This window comes from Phaethon aethereus (genome assembly GCF_964289735.1).
Source record: "Phaethon aethereus genome assembly, chromosome: 4".
Classification (NCBI taxonomy): Eukaryota; Metazoa; Chordata; class Aves; order Phaethontiformes; family Phaethontidae; genus Phaethon; species Phaethon aethereus.
The window spans coordinates 56,767,028-56,793,814 of record NC_138578.1 but is presented as its reverse complement, the minus strand read 5'-3'; the positions used below and the strand labels follow the sequence as shown (position 1 = coordinate 56,793,814).

The window sequence follows — 26,787 nt, the reverse complement described above, 5'->3', positions numbered from 1 at the left end:
ACTTCATCTTACTCAGTTACCTGAGCTTCAAGATATTTTCCCCACGTTTCTTCATTCTATCCAGCTTTCTAATCCTTTAAACTGGAACTCAATGTGAGGGAGGCAGGGAATTTTACAGGAAAAAAGAGGAAGAAGAGGAAACTGAAGAAAGCATTCTACTAACCTATATGTTTTGACATTACAAGATGCGATTTAATATCAAAGACTCAGTTTAATATGCGATTAAGAGGTTTAAACAACAAAGCAAATCGTAGACAAAACTGGCAACCACTTGCTTTCCTAAGAGGTAAGCACCAAATAAAGCATAAAGCATTCAGTGTGCTGCCAATAAACACTCGTAACCTTTACCTTTTCTCTCACCCAAATACCTCTGGACATCAATAAGGGGCTACCAAGTAAACCTATTTTTGATGTATAACTGCTCTTAATAAAATGTCTAAGATGTGGTCGCTCTCCCTACTGGGTTACTTTAAAAGCCCTTTAAAAAGATTTTTTTAGCTGCTTCAGGGCCAACAATGGTTTCACAGCTTGATCCTCATGGTTGGGACTGAAACAAAAGTAAAATTTCTTGTTTTGGTAAACCATTTTAGTTTGCTTACTAGAGCAATCTAAACCCAATGACCTTAGGGTGAGATCTAAAAGACCCAACAAATCACAATGATTCTGACATGCACCTGTAATATTACATTAATGATACGACAGCTGTGGAAGAGGTGGGGGCTGCAGGAAATACACTGAACAGAAGTGCGCAGCATCTGCTCCCAGAGTCTTTTAACCAGTCAGATTGTTGTAATTGTACAGATAATCACACTGGAAGATGCTATGAGAACATATGCACAGGGTAAGTGGAAATATGGCAAATCATACCTACAGAAGGTGAGGGGGTACAATGGGACCTACATAGTCACAATACGGAAAAAATCTATCACTCTTCACATCATAATTTGGAATCTGTGTTTATCCAGTCTTTATTTTGAACATGCAAAGCGACAGATGCAAACAACAATATGAATAAAAGACCAGATTTATTTCAATACTTTGTAGATTAGAAACAATAATTAAAATCTTGCCAATAGTCAAAAGATTAGCTAGAAAGGTAACTTAAGCACTTCAGCAAAATCTCTGCTTTTACTTCATCAGCTTAGATTTTGGGCATTTGAAGAGAGCATAAGAACAGGAAGTAGATTAGATATATAATCTATATACATTCCCACACTGAATATGATACAAAAAAATTTTGTTTTGCTTTTCTATTGAAACTTGAACATTCCAGCCACTGCCACTCATAAACAAACATTAAACTACAGAAAGAACCAGAGAAGACCACTCAGAACAAAAAAATCAGATATAAATACATACATACATGTATTTGTATATAAAACTCAGACCTGAATACTTATACAGATTAAGGGTTTGGCTTCAAGGTTGTCACTAGTGATTTATTGACTCCATTAACTGCACTTTCTAAATTCTGCAGCTACATCTAACTTCCTGTAACTAGACAGACTCAAGCAGTCAAAGTTGGTCCCACAAAAACTTCAGTGATAAAGCTGCACATTACTCAACCATACATGGTTTTCTCCAGTTTCCTTTTATAAATAAGCTATAAAGCCTCAACCTTTCAGTATGGTGCGACTACTTCTAAAGCAAGATTAATGGCACAGTTACTGTTTGCTATTTTATTTCCATGGTTTTCCTGCCATGCTCCAAAATCCCAACATTGATGGCAAAGAGACTTACCTGGGTTTGGTTTCCACCCTGCAACTCCTGTAAGATACATAATCCTACATGAAATACAGCACTCCTATCAGTTTAGCTTTCTGGTTGATGAGGCAGTCATGCAACTCCAAACGTCAATCATCTGCTACACTGAAGATACAAGAGCATGAACAACTGTTAAGAACTTCCTAAAAGAGTCTTACTCTTTTACTCTTTACTGAGTCTTTACTCTACTTACTGGCCGCAAGGACATAATGCTAAGTGGGGATAACCTTCTACAATATAAACGATACTGTTATTCAAGAAGGTGAAATATCATGCAGCACTTATTGTACGCCAATGGAAGACAAACTCCAAAATAGTCCAACAAAAAGTGTTTTAAATGTGCATTCTCCATGGTGCTCAAAATAACCATCCAGAATGTGCGAGACTTGAAATTTAAAAACATACACCAACAGAATAAAAATAACTGTCCTTGTTTCAGCTGGGATAGAGTTCTTATTTTTAATAGAAACTAGTATGAGACTATGTTTTGCATTAGGGATGAAAAAATGTTGACAACGTGCTGATGTTTTCAGTTGTTGTTAAGCAGTCAGGGACTGACTGTCCAGCTTTTCATGCCGGCCTGACAGCGAGCAGGCTGGGGGTACACGGGAAGCTGGGAGGGGACACAGCCAGGACAGCTGACCCTGACTGGCCAAAGAGATTATTCCATACCATAGGACAGCATGGTCAGTATATAAAGCTGAGGAGAAGAAGAAGGAAGAGGTGGAGCAGGGACATTTGGAGTTATGGCATCTGTCTTCCCAAGAAACCGTTATACTTGATGGAGCCCTGCTTCCCTGGAGATGGCTGAGCACCTGCCTGACGATGGGGAGTGGTGAATGAATTCCTTGTTTTGGTTTGCTTGTGTGTGTGGCTTTTGCTTTACCTGTTAAACTGTCTTTATCTCAACCCATGCGTTCTCTCACTTTCACTCTTCCGATTCTCTCCCCCATCCCACTGTGGGGGATTCAGCAAGTGGCTGCGTGGTGCCTAATTGCTGGCTGGGGCTAAAGCACGACAGTCCTTTTTGGTAACTCTATCCAGCTGAAACCAGGACAATAATGAAGGCCAAGATCAACAGGCAGGGAAGTTACATTCACTTACTAGCAAAAGCACATTGCATTTCCTAATAGCTATTTTGTCAGTGCTGTCACCCCTGCTAACAAGGGAGTTGGGCAACACTATTTCCAAGAGCAGGTCTGCTTTCTGGGCAAACAGCTTAGAGGTGCTGCTGCAGGAAAGGGCATCCAGACCATTCCCCTGCTTTGTAAAGTGGACTTCCCATAACATGCATTGCGAGGAGAAAAATCCTGTTCCTGTAGCTGCTCAGCTTTTAACGGGGGGTGAGGTTTTGTAGTGTCAGCACAGATCCTGGCACCAGCCACTGTAGGGGTCAGTGGACAACAGCCGCTTTCCTCTGGACCACAGCAGCGAAGGAGGCAACAATAACCTGTATGGTAGGAGCCATTGCCAAGGACAATTTCTATTGCAACAAGCTGTTACGAACTATAGTAGCAATCAAAGTGCATCCCCTGCTTTTTTTCCCCAAAACCCAGTTTAAATCTAGGCCAGCAGAATTATTCCCACAACTGGAATGCAGCATCACAAATTTCCACATAGACAGACGGATTAGGAATTAATGACAAAGAACAGGTACTTAATGTTCTCCAAAATATTTATCATCTAATTGACACAAAGATAAGAGGCACAAGACAAAGAACTAATTGCAGCTTGTCTCGGGTGCAGACACAAGGGAGACAACTACAGCAGAAGCAGACAGAAAGTATTTGGAGGGGATATTAAGGCATTGGAAGCAACAATAACCTGTACGACAGAGCAGCCAAGCAGTCCATGCAGTTTTTTGGGGGAAAAGCAGGAGTAAAGCAGTGTTTGGGTTAGCTTCAGCACTAGTCAATGACTTTACCTTCTCAGTGAAGTGCTATGTGCTACTTATATTAACATTATTCTTGGTTTAGATCATCTCAGATCACAACTGAATTGTGCAGGCACTTAATACTGCTTATACAGGAAACACACCCTCTGCAAGGAGCTTAAGGTTTGAATTTGACATAAAAGACAAGATTTGGAAAGACAATGGAGACATAAGTAACAGGAAACAGAACCCAATACCACTCAGAATTGCAGGTAGTGATTTTAGGACAACAAAAGCTTAATAGTTTGTGATATTTTGTAGCCTCCACAGAGAGGAAAAAAAAAAAAAACACAAAAACAAAACACAAAAGTAAGTTTCAACAGGAACATGATGAGAAACAATGAAGTGGCTTTGCAAAAATTACAGAAAGATTCTTTCAAGCGTAAAGGGTAGACTGGGGGGAAGTGGTATGAAAAGTTGAAAGAATGGGAGTGGGAGATAGTGAGATCTGCAATAAGAAATGGACTCTTGGGGGAAAAAAACCAATAAAATGGCTGGGGATATGCTTTGAAGTGCCTTGAAAGTGAAAGGAAACTGTTTATGTGTGAGGATCAGTGAAAGCAGAGCCGGAGGAAGAACCTGAGCAAGAAATGATTCTGTAGAAACAGTGGGAAATTCTCTCTGTAGGACATCTCTTGATGGTATGAATGGAAAAAGACTGCAACTGGGAAGATTACCAAAATACGTTATCATAACAATGGGAGTCTGAACAAGAGACTCTGTGTGATGGATTAGAAAATAAATAAATATAAACCCCCTCAAAGTTGCTTTGCAATCAGAATTTGCAAGACTCCAACTGAGACTGTAATCCAGGTTCTAAGTTCCATACAATGTAGAAAATTTTTGAGATTTCAGGCCTCAGTGACATGCAAAGTAGTGATTATCCACAGCAACTGAGAGTGTGTAAGGGGTGAAAAGTGGGGAGATTTAAAGCTACGATTTAGCCATATTGATCTAACTAAACACCTATGAACAGATATGAGGGACACAGGGCAATGTCTTAGATTGGACAAAAGGAGACGCACAGAATAGCAGGCAACTGGCACAGAACAGTTGCCAAATTTGTGCATGAAACTACCAAGAAGCAGTTGAGAGCAGAAGAAAAGGTGACCATGAAAGGCATCCTGCGCAGAAGTACCAAAGGAAGAGCTTTAAGAACCACATTCACATCAACACTTAAATAGATAAAGTAATGGGAATACAGGAAAAGAAAGTGCTTGCTCACAACACACTGACAGACTGACCACAGATAAAAAGGAAGAAGCTTTTCAGAATTGTTTTCTAGCCCCAACCATGTCCACAGCTCAGCACATCTGCTATTTCTTTAACAAATTAGCGTTATGCAAATACAGAACACTAACATCTGCAATCTCACATACTTCAAAGGCAGTTTGGTTATTGCTCTGGCTGTGGATGTTAAGAATCTGACATGACATAAACTGTACTTCCAACCATTATGCTGGCACACTCTACTGATGTCAGGGGAGTTAAGTCAAAGTAAATTTTTATTATTAATACTGAAAGCATGCCAGCTGTGGCTTAAGTGATACAACAGTACTATGCAAAACCAGTATTGCCTAAAGCATGAAATAGTCTAACATAAGATTTAAGAATAAACCACAGCACAAAAAGACTGCAGCCTTAGATTACAGCATTGCTAAATGACAAAGACAAATTAGGCCATATTTTACAGCACAGAGCATAGATTTTTCTTGTGTCTTGTGTAGAACCTTAACTACCTGTCCTGACTTCGTATCTTTTAAGGAACAACAGGTAAGCTGCAGCTGAAAATGAGACAAGCACTGAATGCTATTTAAAGCAGGGGCTGAAAAGATGAGAGTACTCTGATTCGGTTTCAGAAAACTACTACAACATTTGTCTGTCATACAACGGCTGCCTTTCCCTCATCCCTCACCATTCCCTTCAAAATGATCATAGAAACTGGAAGCAACACAGGAACTGCTGTGCTGAGCCAGTATTAGCAGAATATTGCCTGTACTTGGCCAATTCCCCTGAAACCAAGTAGGGCAAGCTTAGACCTACTTTGCAATAGCAGTAGGCAAACTAGCTGCCCACAAGAGCCAGGCTAATCAATTTAGGCTAATTTTTTTCAGAATAAAATGAAGAACATTAATGAAATTGTATTTGTGAAGTATTACTCAAGTTGCTAGAGCTGTTAAAATAAGAAATACTAACAGGCATATGGTTTTTGACACTTAAATATGTTTCATAACAAAGAAAAAACAATGCTTAAGCCTACTGAAGGAATATGTACTCAGCTGCTATAAATGAAGACTGTGTCCATCAATCTCAAACACTCATCTGAGTAACAGTCAATTAACTCTGACCACGTGCAGTGCTGTCAGATTGGAATCTATCTTTCCTAATCAAAACAAAAGAGTAAGTTGGGAAAAAAACCTACTATTATAGCCTAATCCAGAGAAGATGCTGTACAATAAGAAACAGGCAATATTCAAAGATTTGCTGGTACTTCTGTTCTGATTTATGAACAAATATTCCTGCCATTTCAAAAAGAAAGGAACCACTTTGCATAAAATGCACACACCTGGCTCTCGAAAAATTTGCAGTGCTTGCACACTGAACCCACACAACCTTGAGGAACCTCAAAAGTTCTCAAACACAGGCAGGAGTGCATCTCTCATGCTCTTCCTCTCAGTTTGTCAGCATAAGGCTCATAGAGATGATGGTTCTCCTCAAAACAGCCTTCTTCAAACATGAAAGCAATTCCAGCCTCCAGGAGAAGCTTCAAATGCAGTCCACAAAACCACAACAAGCCCTATCAAGCAGTGTTCACCCAGGCCTGAAATATTACTACACACTGCAGCATTTGGATATCACTGTGACTTATTATACTTATGTTTCTTGCATGGAACTGTCTACTTAGACACACAGCTCTCTGTAACAGACAGACAGACCGACAGGGAGGAAGAGTTCATAATTTTCCTTTTATACACTTCTTTGTTTGTATTTTTTCTTATTGTGTTTGTTAAATCCTTAAGTCAGCATGACATGGTTCACAAATGTAAACTGAAGTACATGCCTAGGTATCTGTAGTATCAGGGCCTTGTTAATTCCAGTACCTCTTTCTGTCTCTTTCTAAGCCTCCTCTTTCCTTCACACTAGTTATTGTTCATTCAGTAACGAAACATTTAACATCATTCAAAAAGAAAGTTAAAAATACATTGATTTACAAAATAAATCACACCAAGACTGTGCATCTTTGAGTACCGGATTTCAGGGTAACTTCAGATAATATATCTTTGGGTCATGATTATTTATATTCTAGTGTGCTTAATGTAAATTACCTGGCACTGTAAAGTAAGAGTACAAAACCTTCAAACCTTCAGTACAAATTTAGTGACTAGTAGAATAAGTGCAGTGACACATCTGACCACAAAGCATCCTCCACAAGTACAATAACAATGAGCAATCTGTATCAGGATACAGATCACATTGTTACTTGAACACCTTACAAAAAAAAAAAAAAATTAAAGATCTGCTGCTAGTTACTGCAACCTGAGAATGAATTGAAATTTCAAGTCAAAGGATACTTAAAATTCACCATCAGCACATTCTACAAAAAGTCAAAAATGGTACAATCTCGAAGGATGCTGAGGTGCTAAAGTGTGTCCAGAGAAGGGCAACGAAGCTGGTGAGGGGTCTGGAGCACAAGTCTTATGAGGAGCAGATGAGGGAACTGGGGTTGCTCAGTCTGGAGAAGAGGAGGCTGAGGGGAGACCTTATCGCTCTCTACAACTACCTGAAAGGGGGTTGTGGCGACGAGGGTGTTGGCCTCTTCTCCCAAGTAACCAGTGATAGGACAAGAAGAAATGGCCTCAAGTTGCGCCAGAGGAGGTTTAGATTGGATATTAGGAAAAATTTCTTCACCGAGAGGGTGGTCAAGCATTGGAATAGGCTGCCCAGGGCGGTGGTGGAGTCGCCATCTCTGGAAGTGTTCAAAAAACGTGTGGATGTGGCACTTCAGGACATGGTTTAGGGGACATGGTGGCGCTGGATTAATGGTTGGACTTGATGATCTTGAAGGTCTTTTCCAACCTTAGTGATTCTGTGATTCTGTAATATGACAGGAAAAATTGTATCCTAAGACTGCCCAGGCCATGCAGTCTGTGTACAAAAGTAGCACATTCTGTATTCTGGGAATATCTGATTCGCTCAGTGGTTTAGTTATCTTGTTAAGAATAACAGTGCTAGGCTTCAAATATCGCCTTCAGCCTGCAGTCACTGTAACCTTCAATGGATAACTAGCAAAGATCCTGCAACAGAAGCCACATCATCTGCAGAAGAAACATAAATTTTGGGAAGTAACAAGGAAACCAAACTGCTTCAGTGAACTGCAGTCCTAGGAATTTATCCTGGAATTTTCAGTCTGGACCTTCTAATACCAAGTTCCATTAATAAATACAAAAGCTGAATAGAGAGCATCATCTGCACCCACAGCAAGAGAAGAAACAATTATGTAGCACTCACACTAAAATGGCAATGATAACATAATGTTTCAAAATGTTAAATCATGACTTAGAAACACATGAAAAACCAAGGCATTTTAAAGCATAATTTTGTTTCTGAAATATACATATGTATACCCTTACACACAGATAGGTATAGACAGAGAGGTAGAGCACTTCTTTTGGCTAGTTTGTAACCTGTCAGTCATAATGTCTATGTGCCTCTGGAGAAATGATCTGCCTCTTTCTACCTCTTTACTTGAGTATTGCTCTAATATTTACTATATGAAACTCAAATAAATAGTCCTTAAGGATAGAGAAAGTGTAAACTTTTCTCTTTGCTCTTCATTTTCGTCACAATGATGCAATATTGCTTCTTATTTAAGGAACTGCTCCTGTATTCCTTCTCCAAAAATATTTCTCTCATTTGGGGTAGCAGTCTTTTATTGTCATGAGAGTTTTGATCAAACAGAAATTACAAGATCAGGTATTCTCTTAGTTAAAGGAAGGTAAAAATGCCCCTCCCAACCCACTGAATTGCACACTCACATGGTCTTGTCAAACCACAAAAGCTGTGGCATTGGCATGGTTCTCTCCTGGATCCTTGGGACACCAGTAGCACAAAATGTTATGTATTCATGAACACATAGAGATTGGGCAAAGAATGCTAAAGAGGCCCACCAGGCAACATGGATCAACACGCATTTCTACACAGGGACCATATATCAGACTCCTACTTGTACCACCAGAGTGGGTTTTTTCATCTTGGCCCTGGTTTGGAAGGAAAAAGAAAGGTAATAAGAGCCTAGTGCATCTACATTAAGCGCTCAACTGAATGAGTTTCCACATAGAGGAAAACCAGGCTCTAAATATTTATTGGATGTCTGAATTCTGCTAAGGAACCCCTAGATCACTGCAGAGCTGTTGAGGATCAAGACTTTGTCCACAAAAATGCATTTAGCTGCATTTTACGTGATTGTTGCACAATACATAGCACAGGTTAGCTCTAAAAGACAGATTCAAAAATCTTTAGACTTAATGAGTATTAGAAGCCTAAATATTCCGCTGATAAAGGCACTTGTTAAAAACGTTTACTTAGGTGGCAGATGCCTAAAGAGATCACATGCTGTAGAAAACCATCTCTTAAGCATGGGGTGTCTATACCATCTATAATTTTGTGTAGATCTTTGTGAAACCATGAAAGCCAAAACACAACAGTCTTCGAAGACAAATTCTAATGAACGTCATACATACATTTAAAATGTCCCTTTTATGAAAGTGAAAGTCTATCAGATAGCAAGAGGAAAATAGACTGAATTATAAAAATAAATCAGTTTCCTCTCATAACATATGCTCTGAAGCTTTCAGAAAAACATACTCCCTTGATATGCTGCTTCAGCATCGTTGTTAGAAAAAATGCTCTCTACATCATGCCATATTGTATCCAAACTAAATAGTTAAAGGACATCATTTGCCAGAGTGAATTAGCATACCTGGCAAATGAGTAATCCCATGGGGAATCACAGATATGTGTTCTCACATTTAAGTGATCAAATGAAGGGCTAAGCACAGCCCTTGAAATGGAAGCAATTTTTGGATTATTGGTTAACAATCTCAAGCAATATTGACTCAAGGGAAAGTGCCTTCCTAATGAAACCAACAGCTCACATAAAAAGAGCTTACAGGGTCAAACCTGTAATTATTTTTTTGCTGAGAATGTTGTTTTCCAGATTAAAAACATCTTTTTTTGAAACCTTAATCAAATTATTTGCATATATATGGTTTCATTTATTTTCACAAACATTTCATTTTTGTAGTGATGTTAGACACTCATATGATCCAGGTTCCTGGAGTCCAAGCCCAGTGAAAACAACTTGTCTTTTATGAAGGCCATAATGCCCTCAGACTATAATTTGAATTGCTAAGTAGTTCTCTGCCCATTTTTAAAAACCATAGAATAGTTTTTAAAGTTCTATGTCTTAATGATATTTACATTATTACCCTTTAGTGGCATGCTTCATTGTTATCTTTTTTTTTTTTTAACAGAAATTAGAAGGTTAGAGAGATAAACATTCAGCTGATATACGTTATATCCATTAGGATCCTGCTCACTAGTGAAGTAATACGCCTTTCCAATATGCTGCTATCCTTACCTTGGACTAAAAGCCAGTATGACTGGCTTTTATTAGTGCCATGGCAAGAGCATCACCACCCAGCTCTCAGACAGCTCTAGCAGATGTGGGGAGACCTCTAAACAAGTGACATGAAATAGTCCAATGGCTGAGATATCATTACTGCAAGCGTGACACATGACAACGTTACCTCCCAGGCTCTGGGCTGAGCAAGGAGAAGGCAGCTGTGGGCACAGGAGAGGCCACGATATATAGCAGCGGGAAGATTGTCCAGGGGCTACAGAGACAAGAAGAGGACATAGGAGGTGGGGCAGGGCTATCCTGCAAAGCCAGCCACATGCTGGTTCTTTAAAACTGGAAAACTGAAGCTGTAAGCATTTATCGTTTTCAGCTCCACTGGCCACAGGCTGAAGGACTTACATGGGTTACTGGAAAAGGAAGCCCGCACTATTTGCTATATCCTCCTTAAAGGTAGATGCCTGTCCACACATTTTGCTCCCACAATAAATTCCTTCAGAAGAGGATAGGATGGAGAGAAGCAAAAGAGAAAGACTGCAGTAGGAAGACAGACAAGATCAAAGACACTCCTTAGACCACTCATGGAAATTGAAAAGTTTCCCCCGCCCCATCACTCTTCTGCACTTTCATGCATTTCTTTATGCACAGCCCTGGCCTGAGACATGGACTTCCCTGCCACAGCCCCAGGTAAAGACAATCCTAAGCTTGTTAGACCATTACGGTGGAATGAATATCCTTCGCCACAGATCTGCATCATCTACCTTTGGCACCTTTATCCTCAGTATCTAAGTACCTCTGGTTTTTCCTGCTTGGCTTCCCATCACCCAAGCATGATGGCAGACGTGTAAACCACAAGATCCTTAACAATAATTTTAATTAATTACTGTGCTTTCACCAAATGCTCATAAGCCCCCTGCACTGGCATACTCCAGCCTCAGATTGAACAAAACACTACTTTGCCATGCAAACTCAATGCTGACAGCAATTCTGCAGGGAGGAAGAAAAGGAAAACGGCAGGAGGAGGATGAGCTCAAACTTGCCCAAAGGCCAGTCCCTGTCTTAGTCCTGGGCAGCAGTCCGCAGGAGAAGTCATGCAATGAGGCCTTTCTAGAGCTTCCAGCTCCACCATTTCATACAACGCACATCATGACAGAAAATCTAAGTGGTTTAAGAAAAGGCCACAGGCTCAACTTCCTCATAAGTGCTGTTACTTCAGTGTTGGTACTGAATAGATAGGTCAGATCTCGACAGGTCTACTGGAAACAAGATGATATGTACTGCTTAACTTCTGAAGAAATCAGCTATGTGTGTGTGTGTATACTCTGAAGAGGACCCATAAGACTAAGACATGGGAAAAGGAGGACAAGAGTTACTTCCAAATTTTTCTTTTTATGAATTGGAAAAATAATAATAAATCACTGGAAACAGTTTAATTCACAAATGCTGGGTCAATTGTTATTTTTCTTAACCTCTGAAGAGTAGCTCCAGGAAATTATACTGGGCCAGAGATAAACCAGGTACAAACATACATAGTGAAAATGCAAACCAAAATGAGGACCTGATACAATGTCCCCTGTGTGGCCTCTTTTTTTTTAAAGAAGAATTTTTTTTTTAAATTACAACAATTTCAAATAGAATCTAAACATGTTTCTGTAATAATCAAAATCATGTCCAACAGCATAAGAACACACAGTAAGAAATAAAATTATTTGAATGAGATTAGAATTATTTCATAATATTAACCCATACATCATTCAGATAACGTTTTCTGTCAATAATCAGAACTTACCATATTGATTGGGTCAACTGGGCCAATGCTGTTAACATAGACATCTGTTTCAATTACCGTAGTTCTCACTAAACAAAACAGTAACCATAATTAAATATGTAATTATTAACTCTGTACATTATTAGTGTAATTTAACCTATTTACTAAAAAAACAACAAATCTGAAATTCTTTTATTAGGTTCAGAATAATTAAATCTCTGGTTTGTTCATTCTGTGAAGGACCATATATGATTTGGCTCCCTTATTCCATACGAATTCTTGGAATTATCAACACGAATTTCTTACTTCATAATGCGGCCCCACCTGTTCTTTGTGAATGGATATGGTAGATATAAAAGGTATAAAAGGTAAAGGAAAAAAAGCAAAAGCCAAACCAAAAACTGTCTTCCAACATAAAAATTTAATCATAAACAGAAGAAAAATGTTTGGAAAAAACTGCTTGTACAACAAACCATGGGGTCTGGGAGCAGATGTGTTTATCAGCTGTAAGGAATCAATATGCAGTGCTTTCTGTCGATTCCTACTGAAAACACGTAACAAAAATAAAATAACTTTTCACCACGGATTTCTTGAATTCATGCAAATGTAGCACACCTAAGGATTACTAATATCCTTTCATCAGCTTGATTAATACACTGCTTCAAAAACCAAATTGAAAGCTCCTCAAGTGAAAGTAATTTAAAAGTTAAACACTTCCAAACTTATTTTTTCGTTAAAAACACGGGGAAACCACTCTCACTGGGCAGACAAAAATTAACCGTTTTAAAAATATATTCTCTTACAGAATATACTCTCTTACTTTGTACACTTACAGAAGGGCACAAAGTCTAAGAGACTTCCCACAAAAGTCACATCTGAGGTACAGGTGGCACTGGTAAGTCAGTTTTTTCCTCCTAACTGGTTTATAGGGGAAAAAGGTACAGACAGAAGAGGTTGGGATACATTTTAACTTCATCAATTTACCAAGCATTTTCTTCTAGCTTGTACTGGAGAGCCAGAATGTGGACACAAGAGGACATATGTCCTAGTCCCCAGTGGAATGAAGAGAGTTAATAATAAAGCTCTGCTGGTCTTTCTCTCATGATCTGGCACGTTAAAATAAAGCATCTCTGTCCATCTGCAGATGGAAAAGGGGGAAGACACAAACAAAAAGACACTTTGATTTCATAGGAGAGGGACCCTATGTCATCGGATTTTATTTCTTTATACCGCAAACCATGATAAATTGCCCAAGTGCTTTATAACAAACCTAAAATCTTAAGTAAGAGGATTTTTCAAATCTCAAAAATCTAAAACTTGAACAGACACACAGAAAGAAACAGAGTATCATTAACATCCTTGCTAGCTACAATGACAGACAAGTTACACTTCTTAAATATCCTAAGATACCTCTTCCCTGCCAATCTCACTTGCAAGGAAATTCTCCCTGACTCCAAATCCAATTACTGGTGTGACCCTGAGCCTGACAGCAAGACACACCAGTGAGGCTGCACAAAGGATTTTCTGTAAGACCACAGAGCACAGAGTCACTTGATCACCACCCTGTCCCCAGCATGCTTCACAGAAAGTTTAAACAGACTCTGGAAACCAATTTATTTCCTGGGGAAAAAAAAAAAAAAAAAAGTAGTTCCTGAGCTGCAAATGTTTTCAATATCTGCAGGGCTCATAAAGGAAGGGGGGCAACACAAGAACTTATATCCACAGACTGAAAAGTCAGAGTAAAAAAAGTATATAATGCGTGTGTATATAAACACCTATGTATAATATAACATATTTTACATACACCACATCTCGCAAACACGTATCTACTTCCTTTAATATTGCAGACATATTTATCTATATAACAGCAACCCCACTGCTAGACTACAACACAAGGGTGTGGATCAAAGTGTATCTTGCCTTATTTCTCAAGCAATGCTGAATCCACTATTTCTTCTCCATATTAGTAGGAAATGTTTAATTCTCCTTAGTGTTAGGAAATCTTGTTTTGTTCTGACATTCAAGCCTTTGACTCCAACTTTCAGCATTGCCTAGCCATATCATAGAATAGTTTGGGTTGGAAGGGACCTTTACAGGTCATCTAGTCCAGCCCCCCTGCAATGAGCAAGGACATGTTCAACTAGATCAGATTGCTCAGAGCCCCGTCAATCTGACCTGAAATGTTTCCAGGATGGGGCATCTACCACCTCTCTGGGCAACCTGTGCCAGTGTTTCACCACCCTCAGTGTGAAAAATTTCTTCCTTATGTCTTGTCTAAATCTACCCTCTTTTAGTTTAAAACCATTAACCGCTGTCCTATCACTACAGGCCCTGCTAAAAAGTCTGTCCCCATCTTTCTTGTAAGCCCCCTTCAAGTACTGGAAGGCTTGCAATAAGGTCTCCCTGGAGTCTTCTCTTCCCCAGGCTGAACAACACCAACTCTCTCAGCCTGTCCTCAGAGGAGAGCTGTTCCATCCCTCGGATCATTTTTGTGGCCTCCTCTGGACCGGCTCCAACAGGTCCATGTCTTTCCTGTGCTGAGGGCTCCAGAGCTGGATGCAGTACTGCAGGTGGGGTCTCCTCAGAGTGGAGTAGAGGGGCAGAATCAGCTTCCTTGACCTGCTGGCCACCCTTCTTTGGATGCAGCCCAGGATACGGTTGGCCTCCTGAGCTGCGAGTGCACATTGCTGGCTCATGTCCAGCTTTTCATCCAGCAGTACCCCCAAGTCCTTCTCAGCAGGGCTGCGCTCAATCCCTTCATGCCCCAGCCTGTTTTGATACCGGGGGTGGCCCTGACCCAGGTGCAGGATCCTGCACTTGGCCTTGTTGACCCTGATGAGGTTCACACAGGCCTGTTCCTTGAGCTTGTAATATCAAACCTCTTCATCAGACACAAGTACCTACACACGGTGATTAATGTCACCTCTGAAACCTGCCTTCAGTATGCTGAACAGTTCATACTGCATACTGCAAATGTAACCTATAGGTAACTTGTCAGCTTTAACTTCTAAACTTTCTCCATTGTTTCCAGATTCATCGTGGAAATGTGGACACCAGGACTGGAAATGTTTTGTAACAGTGTTATAAGTGCTGCTTGAACATTTCCAGATTTCTACTTATTGCGTTCCTTTTCAGAAGGGGACTTATCTCAGGATAATGCTCAGGGGATGCATAGCTAAGACCTTATACTACAAAAAATATCTGTTTTCTCCTAACTCCCTGCTTCACTATGCAGAATCTCACACCTTGAAATATGACCAACAGACTTCCTCCCTGCCTCCTTTTTTTCTTCCCTCTCAATTTTTGTGTCTCCACTTTTAATGAAGGAGTAAATCATTACCCTGCAGATACAGCCTCTCCCTTTCCAATGGTCTTTGTGTTGTCTGCCAACTTTACTACAAAAAATTCATTGCTGAAATAATTCAAAATATCATTATTCCTGATCAAGACTTTCCTATGAGACCCTACTATATACTGCCCAGCCAGTGATATTTCCTTATTAACAACTAAATTTTGAGATCTGTCAGTGAGCCAGTTTTTAAGGGGGGCTACATCAATTTATGAAATTCCAGCTTGCAGAGAGCAGTACTTGATCTGCCACAAGGGCTTTCCTGTAATGTGCCACGGAGTTCAATTTGCCTTTTCCATACTGCTCTGAGTAAGATTATTAGCGCTATTAAGAGCCAGTAAAGAGTCTGAAAATCTGCCTCTGTTGAAATTAATTTAATTGACCCAAATGATCCAGAGAAAGATGTCCAATTCAAGAAGACTGGAAGAGGCTGTTTTGCTACCTTGGTTGTTCTGTGTGGTACGGAGCAAAGTACTTCTGTGAATTAGAAGAAAGAATTCATTCTTCTCGTGTTCTTGAACTAGAATTGATGTGAGACCATGAAAATGACAAATGCTGGAGGAAAATGCATTCTTGATAGTCATTTGACATCCATATAATTACTATTGTTCATTTACTCTCCACAAAGCACTAACAGAGAAAGATGATTTTAAGATGTTTCTACAGTGAATACTTCTTATTTTACTTTAAAAATTTGGTATCAGCCTTGAAAATACCAGGAGTAAGAAGGTGGCTATTTAACACATCCTGTATGAAGTGCAAAACAGTACTGTAAACTTACAGAAGCTTCTAGGGAAGGGGACAAAGAGATAGCACACTTCAAATATTTACCCCGAAAGACTATATGAGCCAGGCTAGAGTAAAGTAAGAAGGTGAGAGGACAGCAGACTGCATACTCAACAGAGAAAAAGAAGTGTACAACGGGGCAGCTGCCCCTAAGGGATAGTTCATCAGCTCCTAACGTAGCTGAAGCACACAGGGAACCTGCTTGCTAAGCCCGATCTACAGAGATCTGCTCACATTTTCTAATTTCCTGCTTTGACATCTTTTCTTCACTAGACTAAACTTCTCTTCTGGTTTAAAAGGTTTGACTGGTATTGAGCATCATCTTACACAAGCACATAGCTAAGGACAGGCTTGTCCCAAGAAATAAATATAGTAAATAAGTCGTTCTTGTGCCTGGAATTCAAGAGCAAGAATGAACTTCCCACCAAGCAGCAAGATCTGGAAAGATGTCTCTCTCAGCAGGTACAGACAACTACCCTACTAGAAAGCGATGACACTGCATAACGCCCAGGCTGACCCTGAGTTTCAGTTCAAAATCTGTATTTTGAAAAACGTTTACTCTCTATTAGAAAAATCATGGTGATAAACATCTACCTCAAATACTGACAAACTATTTTAGTAATTGATCTCACTATCAAAAGTGCCTCTTTTTTAGCCTGTATTTATCCAGACCCAATCTGCAGCTTTTGGTATTTGAAATATCTCTGCCTGGTACATTGAAGAGCTCTCCTTATTGGTTATCCTCAGTTTATAAGACACCATCTCCTGACAAAAATGATTGCTATTTTTGTGAAAGTGCAGAACATTGCACTTTTTATTGCTTAATAATGCTCTATTTTCATTATTCCAACCCTCAACATTACCCAATAGCATGTTAGTTCATACAAATTCACTAATTCCCATAGTTTACCACAATTCCCCATTTTGGAATGAAGGACTAAGATATATCACCTTTTTTAATTATTACTTATCATGTTATTTAATTTAAACTAAGAACACTTTTGATAATTTCACACATGCTTATTTTCTTTAAGCATGTTTTCTATAACTCCTCATTAATTGCCTAAAGAAGCATCTCTTCTTGGTGATAAAGCAGTTATTCAGCAAATAAATTAGGTGACTGCCACATTCAGGAATAACAGGGGCCTTCAATTTGTAATAGTTTTTAATGGAATAATACAATTCTTACAACGAGTTACCTAAGAGCATTACTTACATGGCTATCTAAATTGAAAATTCAGCCTCAGGTGTCTACAGCAGGTTTCCAGCTCCATCTCTGAAGAATTTTTTCAAAGTGATTTTGATGAAAGCAGAGCTCTATTCTCCACACTTCTTCTTTTACCTTTTTATTTAAATGAAACCCATCTTAAGCAAATACTCCTGCCCCACCACTTTTATTATTTCCATTATTTTCTATGCAGTGCACACATCCAGTACGTTTAACATTCACTGCATATGCTCTTCTAGATCTTGCTTTTGCATTTCAGTTTCCTTCCATTCTTGCAAAATATTCTTCATCTCAGAATATGTACCCCTCTGCCTTTACCTGATATTTTCTTGCTTCTTCAGGCTTATTACTCTCCTGCCTGTATCATCCTTTCATCAATGATACACTAAGAGCACCTGTTCAACAGAATATCCCCTTAATATCCTTATATTTTCAGAATTAGTGCTTCTATTAGTCTCTTGAAAATCCACTTTTTGTTCATGTATTCTTTATATCCCCGAGTACATGACTTTTCACATTAGTGCACTGAGATGCAATTACTTACCCATGCCCTGCTTAAAGGGCAATTACAACTATCCAGATTTCTCTAGGTATCCAATTTCTCTATGTCCATGAGCAATCATCCTCACCATTCTTAAAAATTCTATCAATGCTGACTCCTTTCAAACTCTTGATTGAAAAACACTCCATTAGAGTTGCAGGTATGTGATGATTATTCCCTGGTTTTAATTAAACTTTCAGATTGATCAGTTGTGTTTCACCCATATAATACACAACATTGGACATGAGACATATCTGGAAAAAATGTGCTGTACATTGATAGGCTAATGTTAATATATTGGTGTGCCAAAGGTGTGAGAGAAGGAACAGTGTGCAGCCAGAATTCTTTCCTTTAAAAAGGAAAGTTGAAAAATAACAACTACTTTGATGCAGGACTGAAGCAAAAAGAATGTGGTTATAAAAGCTAAACAAAAGGTAATGTTCCAGTGCAAATAACACTGCTTTATTAATATATCAGCACTACAAGGTTGTATTTGTAATTAAAGGGATTTATACTACAGATAAGAGACTTCATCTGGTAACTACTATTACTTCGTACTGAGCAGAAGGTACTTTAATACTAGTTCCTTTATGCTCCAAACATGACAAAGTATATTACATAAATTGAGTTAAAGACTAGTAAGATTAATAAACACAGCAAAGGGTAGCAGTTAAGAAATCACTACAACTCATGGATATTTGAATGAGAAAAACAGAAAATGTCAAAGTGTGGTTTTCTATTAAATTTCAGTTTTGACTCTGACTTTTCAATTTTCATTTGGCTCTCCTTTATCATCTCCCTCAACTGACCACATGTTTAACAATTAAACCCCTTATCTCACTCTGAGATGCTGAAATTCTGTGTCAACATCAAGAGGAAAACAAAATTCTGCTCTAGTATTCAAACCCAAGAAGTCCAGGTTCAAAACAAAAAATGTTGCTACTGTAACTGAGCTTCGTAATTCAATAGTAAAAATGTTCTGTGGGATATTATAGCTCTGAAAAATAATTAGAATTCCAGTTCAATAACCTCGTTGCACAAGTACTGACATATACTCTGACGATGCGGAATCTGACACCAGATCTTATCCACATAATTGAAGCAGACTAACATGAATGCATTATAGCCTGATTTTGTTTTTCTATCTGCTGCAGTTCCCAAGCAGCTGGACAGAATGCAACGCCTTCACCTGAAGTTGAAAATTTCATCTTATGTTGGCCAAAATCTTTGCCTTGTGGCAGAAGTCTGCGACTTCCCCTCCATCCAGAAGAGAGTCAGTCTTAAAATTTGTTCTCCTGGCAACAATGTGAATACTCCCAAATGTCTCCTGCTCTTACTACTCTGGCTGATTATTCATGAACCTTGTGTTTTAATGTATTGGATGGAGGCAGGTCCCAGGTAGCAAAGGTCAGATTGGTACAGAAGTATTGAATCAAGAGAGCAAAGAAGAAAAAGAAAGGGAGCATTTATGTGAGAGAAGCTAGAACCAAGTGTCTTCTTTCAGTTCTATCAGCAACTGATATCTGGAATCCAAAAAGCTGTACATTGAGTTAGTCACAAAAAAGCAGAGTTCTTGCCCTATGAAGACTCAGTATATAACCAGAAAGGTGAAGGTAAGGATTACACCAAAATTCTTCCACGCCCATTTTAAATCCATTTGACATGTTAGAAGAAACTCATCTTCCTCTATTTTTTTCTATTTATTTCTAAGTTTTATGGGGAGAGAAGAGAAACAGAATTATCTTTTCTTTCATCCCCACCTACCAGGTAATCATTAGAAGGAATCCTAGTGGAGACAGTTTATTCCCTCATAATCCCTTTGTTGTCTGTTGCATCAAGCAGTTGGGGAAAAAAAAAAGTGATGCTATACATTTGTCACACATTGATAATTTAAGTAAAAATACACTGGAAGACCTTTCTTGTTTCTAAATGTTTGCAGTAATTCAGTTAAATGAACGTGAAGACAAAGACTCACAACAAACTTCATGAGATTCACATGTGATTATATTAAGACAGTGAGAGAAAAATTGTCATTCAACATCTTCAGGGTAACAGTCAACAGCAAAACAGAACTAAGAAATTTGGGGAAGAAAACAATTTGTCATAAGCTTTCAAAAGAAAATACTTATTTTGAGATTGCATCTCTCCGTTCTCCTACATAAATGAAACAAGTCTAGATTGTTGTATTATTTATCGTATAAGTAGCTTACAGACTTACATGGCATTCCTTTGATAGGGAATGCCAAGTATTTAACAAATAATTATGTCCTCCACCTCTCCCTTCACAGTTCAGAAAACAAACTCAGAGAAAATAAATTATTTTTCTTAGTTTGATCCAGAATGCATGAGGTAGACAAGAGCTGGCAAGGTTTCATGTATTCTGTGTTCTCAAAACAATACTGTTCCAAATATTTAATAGTTATATGCAAATTGATGCTTTGACTATTGAAAGACAAAACTGCCTTCCTGCTAGCTGCAAAGTTTGATCTATAGTCATGCAGTCTTCCTTCCTATATTCCTTTAGAAAAGGTATAGTCCTAAGTTATATTTTTAGATTCTTATGAAGTTTTTCAAAATCTGCGCTAAGGGAAGAAGAGAACTGGATCAAGTTAAAGCTGCTCAAAATACACACTTACAATGTATTTTCTACAATAAGAGTAAAAATATCTAGGAATAATTCTTTAATAAACTCCTACAGATTCAAGATCAATTTTTTAAATAACCACGGCTGGTTTATACCTACAATTCTTTCTGTCGGAAGACCCTAGTTAAACAAAGCAAACTATAATTGTCTTTTAATAATTTATTATAGATTGCCCACTGTCCCCAAAAAGCAATACTTTAGATAAGAAAAAGAGATTGTAAATAGAACATACAAAGTCTACTCTTGCATTATTTTTACCAGTTCCAGAAAACCATTGCATTTTACTGCTGTTATATTTAGCTTGTTATATTACGTTTTAAAAATTGTATTAAGTGGATCTTCGACAAAATGCACACCATCTCTGTTTTGCCTCTACTTACTGAATTATTTTATGGGCTTACCCCCAATATCCGGACGAAGTTTATTGTCATATCCTTGAAGTAAGGAGTCCAGTATGTGAGTTACATCCCCACCATGAATCTTTGGTGCAAGGACCCATGTTTTATTCACTGTTAGATCTTCATCGTCCTCATCATCTGCTTTATCAGCTCTACAGTGAGTGAATTAAAAAAAGGGTTAGGAAAAAAAAACCCAAAGAGTGAAACTGAATACAGAAGAGGTGAAAGAAGAAACTGATAAAATATTGAACACTATTTAGAGTGTTCAATATTTGTAAAAATCCAAATGCATTCTGGTGCCAACAGAAAGAGGTGGGCCCTTATTTAAAACACCAACATTTTGTTTTATGATAGTAGAGAGTGTAAGCTAATAAACATGTCAAGAGAGGCATTAACACATCACCCATACAGAAAATTCAAGCCGTGAGTCAAACCCATAAAAGAAGCAGTAGGCATCCTCTTACTGTCAGCCTTTTCCTGTTTTAAAACACAAAATGTAATTCCCAAGCTTTTCCCTACAGGTATTTCATTTTCAAATCATGGTACTAATATTTCTAAGAGATGCTTAACCATGGTAATAGATACATCTTGGTGTCAAGAACATTAAGAGCTTCTCCTTCCTAGTAGCCTCCGTTCTAGCTATGATATAAAAAATAAGACTTGTATACTTGTCCAACTCCATTCAAATTTTAAGAAAGCAAACAAACATTACATCCATGTGCTATGACTAAACATTCACAGAAGCTGCAGTTGTGTCAATTATGCATCTGCATGTATACATGGTATAGTTAAAATGCTGTACCAGTCCTTTCAGTTAAGAAGATCATTTGTTAGCTACCTATTTTATCAAAATGAAACAAATGTACAAGGAAAACACTTACACATTCATTTGTTGCCTATCTTTTAATTAGATAAGCAGCAATATATAGTTAACCACTAAGTCATTAGGAAGAAATTTGCAATACCTTGGTTGCATCTGCAGATTCACTGAGATGTCACCAAAAGGTCAAGGAATGCCTGGAAGTAGTTTTCTTTCCATTTGAATCAAATGAGTGTGGACTTAAGTATTCCTCCAGTGCTAAAGTTTGCAATCTATATTACTCATCCAGCTTATTTCAGGGAACTGCTATGGGCTTCAAGTCAAGCAAAGTGCATCAAACTGATAGCAATAACTCTGACAGTCACGCAACGTATCTTCACAAATGGACACTGGCTAGCAGCTATTACAGAACGTATGCAATCCATATAAATCAGTTCCAATGTTAACATAAGCACAGATATTCCAGTAAAAGAAAGGAATTAAATTACTGTCCTTGTACCAATTTGTGTTGTACAACAAAACTAAAAATGTCACTGCTATATTATTAGGAAGGGATTTAAGGACTTCTGAATTACACAGATATACACTGCCCTCAAAACTAAGGGTGGAATTTTTCAGTAAATTTCCTACAGGAATGAAGACCACCAGCATGTTCCATGTGGAGACAACACTACGCCTTCAGGGGTAAAGGACAGAAAAACTCAGGAAAGACAGAGATGGAGTAGACACGTCTGGCTTTTATTGCACTCCTTCGTGGGAACGCACCAAAACAGTCTGTAAGACCTTGCATCACCTCTCAGGTAACACTAGCAAGTCTCATTGAAAATCAAAACTATCACGGCTGTGGAGACTGCTCAGTGGTTTTGGTATGCCTGCTTAATTTGGGAATTGCAACAGGGGGCTTGCCACAGCTCAGTAGGTTCCCAAAGGATGAACAAAAGGTGCTGCTCGGGTACCAGGACTTCCACAGCTAGCTTGCTGCAAACAAGTTGCAAGAGTCTATTATACCTGAAAGTAATATGCAATCTAAATACAAGGTTCACTGACAGCTTCCCCTGTAACACTCTGAAAAGTGCTTTCATTCTTTTAAATTGAAATGCACCGTAAAATACTTAATCTTTACTGCACTACATAGACATTATAGAAATGTCAGATATTAAATATTTAACATTTCCCATTAGCAGGATCCCACTAATGGGAGCACTAAAAGAAGTAGGAAGCTAAGTTTTGTAATGTACATTCTTTTTCCCTCAAAGCTACCTATTGCCATCTCTTTCATGTTTCAGTATCACGTGGCTTTATATATATATTTGGTCTGCTTGCACTTTATGTCATCTCATTACTATATAAATTAGCTTATCACTGTTACGAGTGCAGAAGCAATCCTAGCCTTTCCCCAGGGGCATTAAGATGATAAGGAGTCCTCCATCCCACAAACAGCAGAAAGTACAGTGAAACTACCAGAGCTCGGCACAGACCCAGGGCACCTGACTCACAGGATCAGCCCAATTATTTGCAGAGAATTTAAAGTGATGATGACACAATTTTGTCCTGCTTTAATGCTCTTTCCACATAGTCAGTAAGAATAACATAGATTTAGTCAAAACGAAAAGTACAAGAGGACATGCCATTCCCACCTAAATCCAAGAGAAGTTACAACCATGATACCTCCACTCACAATTACTCAAATATCTTGACATTTTGAAGAGTTCTTAACTTTATTTATAGGTTCACAGGACAACTCAGGTGGGAAGGGATCATGGGAGGCCTTTAGTCCAGCCTCCTGCTCAAAGCAGGGCCAGCTCTGAGGTCACAGCAGGTTGCTCAGGGCTTGATCTGGTTGGGTGTTGCAGACCTCCAAGCATGGAAACTGTACAACCTCTCTGAGCAACCTGTTCTCCACTTCCCTCTTTTCCGTTATTTACGATATTTAAATAAACTTGAAATTAACAAGAAAAAAAATACAAACACATTTCAGATTTTCACCTTCTGTCTTCCTTGACTGGAGGACTTCTGGTCCTCCTCCGATTTTAAAACTCTGAACTACAAATAGGTATACAGATGAGAGCACTGATAGCTCACAGAAAGCTATTAATAATGCTATTGCAGGAGGAGAGGGAAAAATTCCATCCCAACATCTGACAGCTTTTCCAGCCCCTACTAAGTAAATCCATTTTAAGGAGGCACTTTTATTAGAGGCAACATTTCTTTACTTGGTGTCTGACAAGAGTCTTGGCTTAAAATGTGCATTTCCTACTGTTTACACAGAACTATCTGGTTTTATCTAGAAAATATTGTACATTGAAAAAGTGCCAGCTGCTAGAAAAGAAGCATGTTACACTTCTATACCAGTACACTAGGTTAACAAGAGCTTGTGGCTCACTAATCCATTAGCTAAACCAGCAAAGGAACCAACGCAAATCAGAAATTAATATAACCAAATGTGGAGGAACCAGACTATCACTGTTCTACGCCGTGAAAGGAGCTGTTCTTACGCTCTCTATTCCCATCTGACTGGCCCTCTCAGGGATGATTGACTGTGATTAACCCACCTCGCTACCAGAATACCATCTTTTAAACTCTTCTTTAAAATGCACCCACTGAGCATGCAATAAAGGTCTCTGCAGTGCTGATGGCACCCAGTTCTACACTTTTGATTCCTAAGCCGTAGCCACTAGTACGCAGCCACAGGACTGAGATAGGAAAGGAATGATGCTGGCTGGAAAAAAGAAGTGACCAGAATATATAGAATGCCTTCTGTATGCCCTCCAGCAAAGCAGAGCACACAACACCTACCAACTTGAATTCTCAATCCAGATTGGGGGGGGGGGGGGGGGGGCGGGGAGTTGCACAAATCTCCCCCAAAAGAACACCTAGACACACAGAGGCAACAGGACAGACACTGGGTACATATTCATTTCTAGGAATCTGAATTATTGATCTTTGTGCTACTAAATAGATTTGAACTGCTCTGCTTCAAAGGTAGAACCCCTTCAGATTTACACAGTCAGCAGGATCAGCTGAGAAAGTGTTATCAGGATCTTACCAAGGTTGCCAGACCATGTTCTTTAAAGACACATTCACTTTGGAAAACAAGATGGTACAAAATTGTAACTTCTACCTCAGTTTCTGTGTGTCTCACATTGCAAAGTCCAGCTTTTTCTCCAGAGTTTGGAATGAGGTAGAAGGAAAGACAGAAGACATCAAACTTCATTCCAAACCAGAAAATAAAATGTTAAATTCAGGTATGCTGTTCAAATATTTAGCAACAGTTAACTTGGTCTGAGCACCTTTTCACTTCTTTGCAGTTAAAATAAATTTAACAAACCCATGAAGATTAATGTCAATTAACTCCACCCTCGCTTTAACAGTAGCACTTTCCCCTCTCTCTCTCAACCCCAGGAAGAAAGGCAAACTTAATTAAAAAGGAATTCTTTTCCTTTCCAGGTTCATCTAAAGGTTATTTCACTATACACAGAACATAATACTTGATCCTCTCCCTATTTACTGTAAAATATATTTTTTTCCAACAAAGTTCACTCAGTAGGTCTTCTTCAGAATGTCCGGAGAGATGATGATTTAGAAGAAAAATATGACATCAAACATTAAAACATTTCTGTTCCATGACATGATGTGATTTTACATCAATTACTGCAGGTGTTAATCTTAATTTTAATGATTTTATGAACAAGAAAGAGACCTCACTTCTTAATACTCTTGTTGTTACAACACTTGAGCTAGCATCATAAACTCAACAGTAAACTGCATGTATACAGTTAACAGTAATTAGTCAAAAAGTGCCCTAATTATGCTCTCTGTCCTTCAACTAATTGGAGACATTACCATGACTAATAAATCCCTGAGCACAAGTGATTAATGGCTAAATAAGTCTTTTCAACATCAGGCAACATGCTCATCTTCAGACTTTAATATCATAGGTCTTTGTTCTCCTTTAACTATAAGAAAAAACAATCAGATGAGCTTTAAGTTGCGATTAACATCTGTCAGGTTATGCGATGAACCCGAAAAAAAAATGATAGCGAGAGTATCACGCATAACAAAGTACTCCATGTAGAAGTACATGTATAGAATAGGTGGGAGTACTTAAACACAGCTAAGAATCAATTTAGTTGTCCATTCTCAGGTTCCTATTCCTACCCAACACACCCAAGGGTTCCCGGTCCTCCAAGCGGTGTTGATTTCTGTAGTCTTCTGGAGAAGCAGTAGAGACCAGGCAGGGAACTTTAGTCACCTCCACTGACACTTCATGCTTGTGCACAAGCAACTCAATCAAGCCCTCAGTGGCCGTGAGGTTTAAACAACCCTGCACAGAGGCTTTGTCTAATTTGGAGATAAATTGATAAATGACCAAGGCATACTCTGATGGTCATTTAATAAATAAATAAGGGAAAGTCAAAGTTTCAGATAATTTCAGTGCTGAAAGAGCTGAAAGGAACATATCATTTTCCTTTTTGCCTTACACATGCAAACGAAAACAGTAAGACTATTTGTGCTAGCTCATTTAGCTGAGGATCTTCTCCAACAGCATCCAAAAGCAGTTGCTTCAGGAGTTTTACTGATACAGGGGTAGGGCACAGTGACACATCTAAATCATGAAACATGTCTTAAGACAGCTGTTATTCACTGGCTGTGCTTGCCGGCATATTATATTTATGTCCTCTGTCTAAGTATAATACAATTTAACCTTTACTTTCAAGTACTTTAAAAAAACCCAACTATTTTTCTCAACTTTCAGACAAAATGGTAATGTTTCACAAATTGTAAACATGGGACATTACTTTGTTAGCAACAATACAGCTTCACAGGTTTGTCAAAATACTGCATTTAACCTGAAAGTGCTTCATAAGAAGTCAGTCGAGGCAGACAACATTTCCAGGGAAAGCTTCCAACCAATCAAA

At 38.6% G+C, this 26,787-nt stretch overlaps 1 protein-coding gene across 2 annotated transcripts in view; it reads right to left on the bottom strand.

Annotated features, from left to right (window-relative positions):
• The window catches only part of GABRG1 (gamma-aminobutyric acid type A receptor subunit gamma1), a 56,573-nt gene that overhangs the window by 18,023 nt on the left and 11,763 nt on the right, over window positions 1–26,787 (bottom strand). The window contains exons 2-4 of one of the 2 annotated variants that reach the window (XM_081998996.1): window positions 21,052–21,200; window positions 12,124–12,191; window positions 11,881–11,916 (exon numbers count right to left, since the gene is read on the bottom strand). In XM_081998996.1, the coding sequence (XP_081855122.1) occupies window positions 11,881–11,916; window positions 12,124–12,191; window positions 21,052–21,200 (253 nt within the window). The remainder of the gene's footprint in view (window positions 1–11,880; window positions 11,917–12,123; window positions 12,192–21,051; window positions 21,201–26,787) is intronic. The other variant, XM_081998997.1, reaches the window with a different exon arrangement.